Source organism: Aquila chrysaetos, chromosome 3, assembly GCF_900496995.4.
Source record: "Aquila chrysaetos chrysaetos chromosome 3, bAquChr1.4, whole genome shotgun sequence".
Taxonomy (NCBI): Eukaryota; Metazoa; Chordata; class Aves; order Accipitriformes; family Accipitridae; genus Aquila; species Aquila chrysaetos.
In genome coordinates, this window is record NC_044006.1 from 69,101,384 (window position 1) to 69,113,905 (window position 12,522).

The 12,522-nt window shown below is 35.9% G+C and overlaps 1 protein-coding gene across 2 annotated transcripts in view; it reads right to left on the reverse strand.

Moving 5' to 3' along the window:
* Nucleotides 1–1,941: 1,941 nt before the first annotated feature.
* The window catches only part of UBE3C (ubiquitin protein ligase E3C), an 83,187-nt gene continuing 72,606 nt past the window's right edge, over nucleotides 1,942–12,522 (reverse strand). For both annotated transcript variants that reach the window (XM_030008875.2, XM_041122669.1), the window contains 3 exons: nucleotides 12,413–12,479; nucleotides 11,391–11,521; nucleotides 1,942–5,881 (listed from right to left, as the gene is read on the reverse strand). In XM_030008875.2, the coding sequence (XP_029864735.1) occupies nucleotides 5,711–5,881; nucleotides 11,391–11,521; nucleotides 12,413–12,479 (369 nt within the window). In that variant the 3' untranslated portion in view covers nucleotides 1,942–5,710. The remainder of the gene's footprint in view (nucleotides 5,882–11,390; nucleotides 11,522–12,412; nucleotides 12,480–12,522) is intronic.

Genomic DNA, 12,522 nt, shown 5'->3' on the forward strand with positions numbered 1-12,522 from the left:
AATCAAGCCTGCAGGACATCTGTGCGTGCCTTTATGTATAAGCAGTCCCGCTGGTGCCAGTCAGAATTCCCACATTTCTCCTGTTTGACTGTCTGATGTGCTTTGCTGCATTGCACCTAGCGCTGAGCTACCCAGTCTTTGCAGAAGACAGCCAAATTACAGGAGTTTGTCCAGGAAGTTGCACTTCTACATGTTTGATACTGTTGGTGGCCCAACAAATGAATACACAGATTATTTAACATTTAGCATTAGTCCTATGGTTTCTGCATCAATGTTTAGCAATGTATCCATAAAAAGTTGTGAAAATAATTGAGACCTCAATTTTTACTAAGTCTGTTATTTTGCAATTGATAACAGATTTGCAAAATCCTTGAAAAGACAAAGCAGCACTGGAAGTTGAAAAAGCAAAAGCCACAAAACCTTAGATCTAACCTTACCTGGTAAGTGCCATCTATTAACTACGGACATCTACAGGCATCTGACAAGGAAGAGAATTAGTGTAGTCTACTCTGTCCCCAGTCACATCAAGTCCACAAAGGTATTTTGAAGATGCCGCTGTGTTGCACTAACAAGCAAGTCAGAGAGAAAGATGATTAAGGTTTTGCAGCACATGTCATATGAGGGGAGGCTGAGAGAGCTGGGCTTGGTTCAGCCTGGAGAAGGCTCAGATTCCTCTTAGTACTGCCCAGTGACAGGACAAGAGGCAATGAGCACAAACTGGAATAAAAGAAATTGTGTTTAAACCTGATTAAAAATGTTTTATTGTAAAGGTAGTTAACACTGGAACAGGTTGCCCAGAGAAGCTGTAGAGTCTCCATCCACAGAGACATTCAGAACTCCACAGGGCAACGTCCTGAGCAACCCGCTCCAGCTGACCCTGCTTTGAGCAGAGGGGTTGGACTAGGTCATCTTCAGACATTCCTGCTGACCTCAACCAGGTTCCATGTTCTTTGAAATGCATTCAACTGGTACAACTTCATAATCACTTCTTGCCTTGTGTTGTCTCTCTACACACATCAGAAATATTATGAGCTTTCCAGACTACCAGATACATACTGAAAAACAGGCAAGATATCTGGGCATTTGTGTTCTATTCATGCTATGAATTATGAACTGCCCTACAAGAGGAATTTTCTGTCATTTTCTGTTTACCACATTTTTAGTGGCAGGTAAGCTGAAGAATATATGGTGCTATTTGTAAGGATTCCAAAATAAACATGCACAATACTAACTTTATAAATGCTATCGTGGAACTAAAAATGTATTTAGCAATGAAAATAATTAAAAAGCAAAGGGAAGCAGATAATTGCAATTATCAAAGGAGATAAAAATCAAATTACACTTCCGGAGGGGCCTACACATGTGCTAAAATTCCAGAAGAAGCTAAAAGAGATGTTTTTGTACGTGTTTGCTGACAGAGTAGCATTCTTCACTATGAATTACAGCTTCTCATATTTTTATCCAAGGAATGAGTTTTCTTTCCAAAGATTCTGAAGAAGTTTTTTCAAAGCACATCAGTGATCTTAGCTACATTGTTTGAAAGACACACTGAAACAAAGCTAAACCTTACAGCTGCAGTTTGACTGACAAGAGTGGGAACTTCACAGCTTGAAAACTGAAGTTACAAATCATCCTGAAGCAGTAAAATCATAGAATCATTTAGGTTGAAAAGGACCTTTAAGATTGAGTCCAACCGTTAACCTAACACTGCCAAGTCCACCACTAAGGGCCGCATGTACACATCTTTTAAATGCCTCCAGGGATGGTGACTCCACCACTTCCCTGGGCAGCCTGTTCCAACAGTAGTAACCTCAAGACCAATGAACAGTTAATATTAGCTTCTCTTTTAGAACCTATTCAGTATTATCAATCTTTAGCAAGAGAATGCCAAATTTACTGGGGAGAGGGGGGGAACCAAAAGAAAAGAGTGTTTCTGCAAAGTTTCAAGAAAACTCAAATTATTTTATTCACAAAAGCAGAAGTCAATAAAAATATAGATATCCTGATCAGTTTTACAGACCATGTTCATTTCTTCTCTCCTTCACTGACAGGCAAGCATCATGAAAAAAAATAGTAACAAGCATTTACATCACAAACCATTATTAACACAGATTCATGTATATGAGCAAATGTTTTAAAGTTTTTGCATATAATTATAAATACAAAAAAAATTACAGCTCCAACAAAACATTCCAAGAAAAACAGCTCTCATGTTTTTTCCTTTTTGTTTCTGTGCTGTACTATTTTTCAGTGGTGAAAAGAGTATGTGCTGTCTCACTGGCATTTAACAAACAGGTTTTGGTTTAACCTGAAATTTAGCATGAGCTCACTGCACTCCATGAAGTGTTTTCTTTGAATTCCAAAGCCCTTCACAGATCAAATTAGGATGTTTGTGCTAGATTACTCAAGTAATGCCAAAAAAACCTGTCCACGTTGCTACTAATAGCATCAGGAAGCTCTTTTTTTCTTTTTTTTTTAGTTATGGAGCACCACACAAAAATAACTGAAGAAATCCTTGTTGTTCAAATCAAACTTCTGTCAGCTCAGTGTTTACACATGAAACTGGAGCCAAATCTTTCCCCTTCTGTAGACATAAATTCTCCCTAGAAATCATGAGTGACTTTTGTGAAATTTATACAAGTCTGGCTTTCAGGACCATGACAGAAGACAGCTGAGATTAAGGAACAAGGCCAATGATTTCTGGTTTGGTTTGGTTTGTTGTTGTTGTTTTTTATTTCCAGCTAGTAAGACTAAACCCACATCCAGAAAAATTCTCAGAGTTAAACAGACCAAGTCCTAATTTTATTTTTTTATTCCACTTTTATGCCTTTTAACTTTGGAGAGATGAAGAATTTGCAACCTCTTCCATTATAAAGATAAACCTTGACAAAAATGTTTTTAAAACAGGTTATAAAATTATAAAACAAAAATCATTTGAAAACAAAAACCAAACAGAAAATGCTGTCATTTTTCAAAATGCAAGTACTGAAGTAGGAGGACAAAACACTGAAGCACAGAAATTGACTTTAAGGAAGGGTTGCCTTGCACAGAAAACAACTCCAAACCCATAATTATTACTGCTATAATTCTGATGATCAAAATCTACAATAATATTTCAGGTTACTTGCATGCAAGTGCTTCCTGCCTCTGCCTACCTAAACTCTGGCAGCATCACAACTGGGAGAGAGTTCACTCTTCTTTTAAAAAACAGAAAACCCATTTTCATATATAAACAATTCTTGCTACGGAAGAGCTACAAGAGATCATTTAGACCACCTAGCTCCTCAGGACGTGACTAACTATACCTATATTATTTCTCATACCTTTATCTCCTGTTCCTTAAAATATCCAGCAATAGATCATTGAAAAGTAGGGACTCGTGCTTCATCCTGACTATACAAAAACAGTTGACAGTCAGAATTTAAAGCAGTCGTTGCCAAAGGAAAGCCCTACCCTCTTCTTATTGCAGTCTGGATACTGAAAGTGTAAGCTGTTGCAGCACAGATTTTCAACTGACTACCTGCAGACTGAAAACTAGGCTACAATCCCACTGACTTGAGTATATCAGAATTTCATACTTAATGTACAGAATATACAAAACAAGATCACAGAGTACTACATACTGAAGAAATAAAAAGTCAGAGTATTTTCAGCAAACTCAAATTCTCTACGGAAGTTTTCTGCAGTGGTGTGAGTCTTGCCATTACATGACCACACCTATCTGCAACTCACACTTGCCCCCAGCCTACCCTCTCTGTTGAACCTGCACTCATGGTAACAGACAGGAATAGTGTGCACTGTCTCCTTTTACAAAAGCAGAAAGCGTACATTACCAGTCATGATTACTTGGCATGACTCCAACACAATCTTCAAAATATGAGCATTTAATAGAAAATTTAAATTTAATTTTACAAAATACAGCCACAACACTACCCAATGTAGCAAAAACAATGGAACTGAAAAATCATTTCAAAATATTTAAAGCATTAGGTTCTAAAATAAATAATGCTATCTAAAAGAAGTGTTCAGGTTTTGTGATTAGGAGGCAGTTCCACTATTACTGATCTCTTTTTCAACTTCTTTACAAGTTCCATAATTTATGTAGAAAAATATACAAGAAAAGAATTTTGGGATAAAGAATAGGTTGGGTATGTAACATTTAACATAAATAAAAAGCCTAAAGCAAAACCAAAAAGAAAACCAATCGTTTTATTTCTGTACATCAAGACTACAAATAGTATTTCAACACTTCATTTCTTACCCAAATTAAGAAATTATACATTTTTATATGGTTACTAGTAAACATCTTAAAATCACTCAGTTTCCCCACATGTAAAAGGATATTGCTGGTTACTGCTTATTAAATATGAAATCAAACAGAGGCTTCCAGTAACAGCAAAGTATTTTTTTGCATAAGAGATGAATACAAATTTGATTGTAAATTGTGATGATTTAAAATATAAAACTAAAGTTTAGAGGGATGCTCTTACGAATCTTACAGTTTGAACTATAATTCCTTTTTTAAATTGACTGCAGTTTGCATACGAATACCCAACTATGTGCCTACTACCAAGGGATCAGTTCCTTCCATAAGAAAGCAAATTTTTTCCCAGATATCAAATTATATTAAGCAGCATATTCCCACCCACTTTTCTTAGCAGAAATACTGCAGGCAGATGGATATAAAAGCTGTTTAATCACAAAAAAATAATGAATTTGACTAGTGCCTGTGGCATACTAGATATGGTATTTAAGATGGAAAGAAATGATAGGGAAAAGGAATGTGAACACCTCAGGCTTCAAATATAAAAGATAAAGCCTGGTAACTTTGGTTCAAATAATTTTAATAGTTGTTACATGTATATTTTTCCAAAGTGATGACTTTTGTATGTACTGTGTATGCAATAGGAGTCTGATACATTTAAAAAAAAAAAAATCTGTACAGGCACAAAAGACAGAAACAGAACAGAGAAAACATGGATAGTCACACCCATTCACGACAGTGTTCAAGTGATAATGACGCAGCCGAAGATTGAACTTAAAATAATGCGAATCCAATTTCTCCAAGGTATTTCAGAAAGCACAAATGGAATATTAGAAAAGTTTTATCTCAGTGCCTACCATCTTGAGGGAAGGTAGTATAAAACAAAATCAGTTCTGCCACAACAATGATTTGTAAACAATTCTACAACGTAAGTAAAGATGTTAGGTTATCAGTAACAAGCATTTTCATCCTCTCAGTTCTGGGATATCTGCAAACATCTGCTTCACTTCCATCTAAAAGATTAATTACAGGATGTTAGCCCTGTCTCATCCCAATGCGCTGCATGGTACACAACTTTATTGCCAGTTTGTGAAATTATTTATGTTTGAACAGCACAAAGCCAAAGCTTCATCTTTGGTTAATTTCACTGAGATGTCACTGTTCTTTAAATGTGCTCTTTTCCTCGCATAAACACAGACAACAGCCACGCTGCACACAGCATTCATTGTTCTGAATCATAAAGCAGTGTCAATGTAGTATTAATTAATGAAAGCTAACTAAGAAACCATGTTTAAAAATGAAACTTATTTGAGGGCATTTGATAAGACACAAGAGCTGCAGAAATCTAGATAGAATTCCCTTAAAACTGCTTGGGTATGGGTGCTGCTTATAGAGTAGGCACTGGTTAGTTCCTCTGCAGATCATCCAAATAAGCATCAGTTTGACTCAGCTTAATTCAAATCCAGCAGCACATTCAATGGCATAAAGAAGCTTGCTTCGCATAAGATTTTCGTCATAAAACTCAGGAAGCTTCAACAAGTTCATGCAGGTACTGGCAGTAGGTAGTCTGTCTAAATCAGATCCTCCATTGTGAATGCAAAATGCAGGATATAACTCCTGAAAAATGCAACAGAAAAAAACATCAAAAAATACATGCAAGCCAAAACCTACCCCGTAACAGCTGGCACAGATTTCTAGAAAATAAATCGTTACATTAAAACCTGTCACAATGACATACTCAAATGGCATTTTCTTTCATTCCTGATGGTCCCAAAAGCACTCGAGTTGTGTAGTGCCTCCCTCTACCTCGTCCCCACCAAGATCCATTAATTTGCAAAACACAAAGCAATTTATTTGGTTCTAAGGAAAAAATAATTATTTGTTATTGTTCATACACTCTACAAATTTATGATGCTACAAAAACAGTGAAACATGAAATGGAAAAAATAATACAGCAGCATGCAAGAAATTTTTTGCTGTGTTTGAGATAAACAACTGGGACTCTCAACTTCAGACTCTCCTCCTTACAAAGCCTCCCAAATGCCCATGGATGCTGTTTATTCTGTAGGAACAGGAAAATGATGGCTTCCTGCTACAATGAAGTTTTCTGACAGTGAAATACATGCCGAACACGGGGAACAACAGACCACTAGCAGTAATGGAGGTAAACGGAGAAGGATGTTCTATCATGTTTGAATGACATATAGTATTTGTCATTGTATAATGACACAGCTTCTTCTGAGTTGTTTTCATCCTTCCAAGCAGGGAAGATGTTGTTTCTGTATGCACAAAAATCCCAATAAAGGCAATTTTGCTCTAGCTAATGAAGTGATGTGCTATGCCAGTTACAACATTCTTCTGAGTTCAAAAGTATTCCAGTTTTACGCACAAATTCTACACGAGCATTTACTTGTCATGTTAAAGTGATGCTCTGAGGAAAGAGAGCATAAGTGACAGATCTAAGAACAAATTTTATAAAGCTACAGTACTACATCAATTTCTTTCTGTGACATCAAAAAAAAAAATCCCAAACAAATAAAAAAACTATGATCAAACATACCCTTTCAGTGTTTTCCTTCTAGAGCTTTAGTTTGTTAGCATACCCCAGATATACAAAATAAGTTCAAGTGGATGAGTATCAAGCCATCATTTTCCTTCTACTCACCACCATATACGATCATATATTTCATATATTCTTTGTTAAAATCAATTGTCTGATACAATGTTAAAGGCATTTCTTGCCCTAAAGGGATTTCTGTCTAAATTAATCTTTCAGCAAGCCTACAATTTATGAATTTCAAGACAAACAGTACTAATGACTTCAGTGGATCTGTTCACATGTAAGATTAAGCAAGTATTTACACTACCATGGTCTAGAACTCTGAATCAAGAGGTAATTTATATTCTCCAAATAAAAATCTAATTTTATTTAAAACAATTATACTTTGTATTTCTTCACAGAGTGATTATAAAGTCACTCAGCTGTTACTGGGATGATACTGATGTGCATAGTGAGTCTGTAATGATATAAACTTGTCAAACCCTGATTATTCCTCTGATGTGATAACTATTGATCTGAGGAAAAGACTTTTAAGACATTTTGTATGTAATATTTAATTGTTTTAATAATATCTGATTTTTTTCTTCTTCTAAGAAAGAGTATAGTGAAAAATATATTTATTTGTTACCTCTAAAGCACTGCTTTTGCTGGCAAGAAAGTATTCATTTTATCAAATGCTTGCCTGAGGTAAAGCAGTTCTGATTTTAGAAACTGGAAAAAAATCCCAGCTCCAAAGGCAAAAGGTCAATGAGATTCTAAGCTAAATTATTGTTCAAATGGAGGCCTTAAAAGTATTTCATGGCTAAAATGCTGCATTTTTAGTGTTCCTTTCAAAATGCTAATTGAATTCCCCTACTTTAGCTTTAAAAATGGAAAAATGAAGTTCTAAATTGAAATGTCATGCCAAGGGCACCATTTGTTGCATAATTAAATACTGTACAGCAGGAAACTGCAATAGTTTGGAAGTGAAAAGTATCATCAATTTATTATGTGACCTGATTGGAACTTAACAATTTTCAACCACACTTTAATGATTTTTTTTTTTTTGTCCGTAACAATCACATTTATTAAACTTATTAAACTTTAATTAGCTTTAGTAAATGTTATTCTGAGTCTGAATCTGGCAGTGAAAGTTTAAGATTTTTAAATGATGCAAAGCTAGACTGTGCTATCTATAAGCTACGAATGTCAAGACATTTCCTTATCTTAAATTAACAGGCACCAACTTTAAGGAAACGTGAAGGTTCCACAATATAAAGTGTACAGAACATTGCAGAGTGAGAACCAGAAAATGTGTTCCTCTCAGAAAAATACAGTACACATATTAAAACTGTAAATAAATTTTGAAGATACCTTGTGTGAATGTCTACCATCAACATAAATATATTCAGACAGTTATTTGGCCAATAATTTTCAGCACTCCTGCAGCTTCACAGGCTTCGCCTTCAAAGCTCTAAACACCACACTGTCACAGGCTACCAAGACATTACTGCTGATGACAATACCAGTTACCTACTTCCTTTTTTGGCAAAACCCTGGTTTGTTGGTAAATCCATGTTAACAAGATCCTACTGCAAGCACCATGCAAGTATTGACTGAACTCCCGCTCAGAGCTGCCCAGCAAAGCAGCAGTAATGCCTTCTCACTCTGCTTTCTGTTGCCAAGACTGTTACATGTGGCTGAGCTCGCAAGTCCATTGTACAGTGAATTAATCTTTTAACTTACTGCTATCATGCTGAAAATTTGATGACTATTTAACTTCCATTTTTTCCAAGCCAAGTATTTTAAAGTCAGGCTGGGGCCTATCTCCCAAGTACACACACAGACTTCGGCTTTCCACATCTGGCTTCTTTTTAATGTGTCATGGTCAGCCTTAATATTTTTAGATTTTTGATTCACTTCCTCCATCTCTTCAAATGTCACGCTGGCCACCTCAAAGCTGGGTAGCTACATCTGCATTTCTTCCTCTCCCCTTGTAATTAAAAAGGATGACAACAAATGGAGACTTCTGTTTACTTTGTTTCCATACAACTGTTTCCCAATTCTCCCTTTATTACATGACTGATGTGCACTGATCTATCTTGGTCTCAACCCCACTGTTTTCTAATTGTTCTTCCCACTGTCCTATAAAATCCTGCTTGTTGCTAAGAGTACGGTACAGTGATACTCACGTGGACTTGGAGAGTTTAAGAGAAATGCTTGCAGGCTTTTAAATAATCAAGCACACAAATCAATCAATGAATACCCTAGGTAGGATTCATGTGTTTAAACAGCCATCTCCATTGTCCCCGTATCCAAATCTAGTCACCCCAGACACTCTTTTCTGTTGAAAGGGATCTAGTAAGTACGTTTTGTGGAGCCTAAGACATGATTCATTTCATCCTGAAGTAGACACGTGGAGCAGACAAATTACTGACTGAAAGTGCCAATTCCTCTCCTAGGTGCCTATAAAAGGAGTGTAACTGAGCTATATATTATAGATATTGAAGATACGTTGCCTATCCACAAGCTAACAGCACCACACAGCACTTGCTACAGCAGCTGAAGGGATTGTGCAGAGGGTGAGACTGCACAGAGGGTTACAGAACAACTGTACCAAAGGGAGGTTTAAAAGATCACACGCTGCAATGGCAGTGCTGCATACCCATATCAGCTTACAAAGAAATAGGAAAATAAACAAAAGGATTGAAGAGGGAAGAGAACGTGAAGTTGCAGTGTAACGGGATAGATGGAAGTCAAGGGAAAAGGGCCGTGCTTCCCTGCAGAATGTGGCACTAGAAACAACTCTTCCACTCCAAAATCGCTCTGCAGCCTGGAAAAAAAACACTGTTTAAACTACTGGGAGTATTCTTTCATCACCCCTAGCAAGTGATCCACATACTACTGTATCACAACCCATGTATGCTTTTATGTATTTTAAATCATTCAAATGTCAGAGGTCTGTGTCTGAGACCACTGTGATTTCAATACTGGAGTGTCGTCTTGTTTGTTTTGCAGAGGAAAACTGTATTTTTGAAAAAATTAATCAGAAGTTTGAAAATTCTAAAATTAATTTTGCTTAATTCAATATGAAAAAAACAGTGATAAGTACTACAAAAATCTAAGTTGTGTGTGTGGAAGAGGAAGGTGGGGGGTTTTGTTTCATTTTTTACTTCTGACATCTTTATCATGTGTCACCCCCAGGCCACATCACAGAAAAGGGCCCAATTCCTAGAGCTGAGAAGAAATTCTTCCAGCATTTGCCTTTCAAGTATTTTTTTAAATGCTGATAAAAAAAACCAAACAAAAACCCCCAAAAAAACCCACCAGAATGAACTTCCACAGTAAGATTCAAGAAAAAATTGTGCAAAATTCCAAGTGTGTTGTTTCCACCTCCAGACTATTAAGTGTATCTGAATTCCTTGTTCCTATATAAAATGTCAGTATCTGTCCCTGAAGTATTTTTATAATGAGAAAATGTTCATTCAACACCACTTATTTTACGGAACAGCTAATAAACCTTCGGGACTTACACAATACCTGCATTCATTTCTGATGGGTGCATCTACCTGTTTTACCTAATAAATGTAGGAAATTAGTTACTATCCACTGTTAATTAAATATTGTACCACAGTACCTTATAATGTGAGAATTTATTAAGTACACGTACTCAAATTTTGTTTGGCAACAAATCTTATTCTTACTTGTAAGGAACTGGATGACGCAACGCCTCTGTTTGTTCCACATAAGCCCACCGTTGTATTAATTTTACTAAATAGTACAACAGTAAGTATACTGTTGACCACTGCACTAAAGGTGATGGTGTTGCTATGAAGCAATTTATTCTTTTATTTTCTTACAGAAAAGCATTGAAAGTTCCCACATTTTAGAGGCAATTAAGTCCATGGCCAGTTCTTAGCCAGAATTTTGCAGCCCAGCTGAAACTCATGGGTAGAATATCCTCAGAATTTAGTTTCAAAATGTTTTCAATTTGCCTCAGCCTCTCTTTAGTTTTATAAGCAGTAGACAAAAGTTTTCTTCATACTTAAGCTTCACTGTCAATAGCAATCTAAAGACAGCAGCAAAATATTTAGATACAGAGGGTAATGACCTGTGACCCTATAAGCAGATAAATGGTAATTAGAAGGAAACACAATGCATCTCCCACTTCAAATGGTTAATTTAAGAGGTTCAAATTTAATAGCTGCTTTTATATCCCAAATCCTCTTTCGCCTGATTTAAAAGACATTATTCTTAACTCAACCTGTTCCTTGAAACTTGGGTTCAGGCTTGGGTTCAGTAACATGAAATGGTAGCAAGGATCTTCCATGAGAAAGAGTAAGTGCTCTAACCAATGTGTTTGTAGGCTTATCAAATTTTGCAGTTAAAATAGAAAACAACAGAACAACATTTCGTTAAATATTTTAAAACTATACTCATTATACACACAAATGCAAACATCAAAACTGCTTCTGTAGTCACAGAGGAACATTCTTCTCAAATTGTAAAGTCCTACAGACAAGAAAAGCTTGTATCATAACCTGTAGTATTTACAAAAACTTGCCAGGAAGTCGGGAAGATATATACCTTAAACCCCAGAAGAGGTGGTCGAGAGCAGCTTGTTACAAACTTGAGTAGTTTGCGTTTCTCTTCATCAGTGAAGCTTTCTACAACTCTCCAGAATATTTTAATTACAGGATGGTCTGCTGTGTAGCCACCTATAATGAGATTTAAATGATTTATAGGTAGAATAGTTTTATGTAAGAAATAAATTCTTCAGAAAACCTAGTATCAATCTTGAAAAGCTTGGGGAAAGTATTATAACCAGAAGGCTTATGTTGCTGACTTCCAGTATCTATAGATCTCTTTGGTCACTGCATTTTCAGTTTCTCATTCATTGCTTACCTATGGCTACTATCTCCCTCAGCTTCTTAACTGCAGTTTTCTTCACCTAATCCTATTTATTTTAAGTTAATTATATTTAGTTAAGCATTTAATTAGTAACTTTGGATTACTACCTTTACTCCAAGAGTCTGCAAAATCTGCAAGACTCAGGATGTTATTTAATGCATCAACTTACCTTGAGATAAGTTCGGATGTGAACTGATGATATAGTAGCTACGTTTTGATTACATTCATGATAAATGCAGGGAAAAATGAAGCAAGATACCTTACATTTCTCACAAGGAAAAAATACGAGCTCTCTCTTCACCCATCTGAGAAATGGTAAGTATCTGAATGCGGTGGTAGAAACAACTATCCCAAAGTCATTTGCAGACTTATTTTCAGGGCAACCAGACACAAACATTGACTAACACCCATTTAGAAAAGGAATTACATGTTCTCTAATTATCCAGCTATAAACTTGTACTTAAGTGTGCGAATAAAATAAACTGTATACCTCTATTTCCCAGCATTTATAAAATTAGGTTGCAATTTTACCCAATCTTCCAAAATTCAGGCCTGTCTAGAGAGTTTGGCCAAAGTTAACAACCAAAGTTAACAAGAAAGACCCTGCAACTTTGTTCTAAAAGATAGGATAAAAAGCAAGTTTATTTACTTCTGAGTCAGTCATAACACATTTTTTTATTTAAGTAAAATATGCTTACCTGAATAGTTTGTGAAAGATTTAAGGTCATCCAAACTAATAGGAACCTGGGCACCAGAAATCAGAACCTAATAGTGAAGGAAATTAGACAGTTACATTACAGAGAGAAAT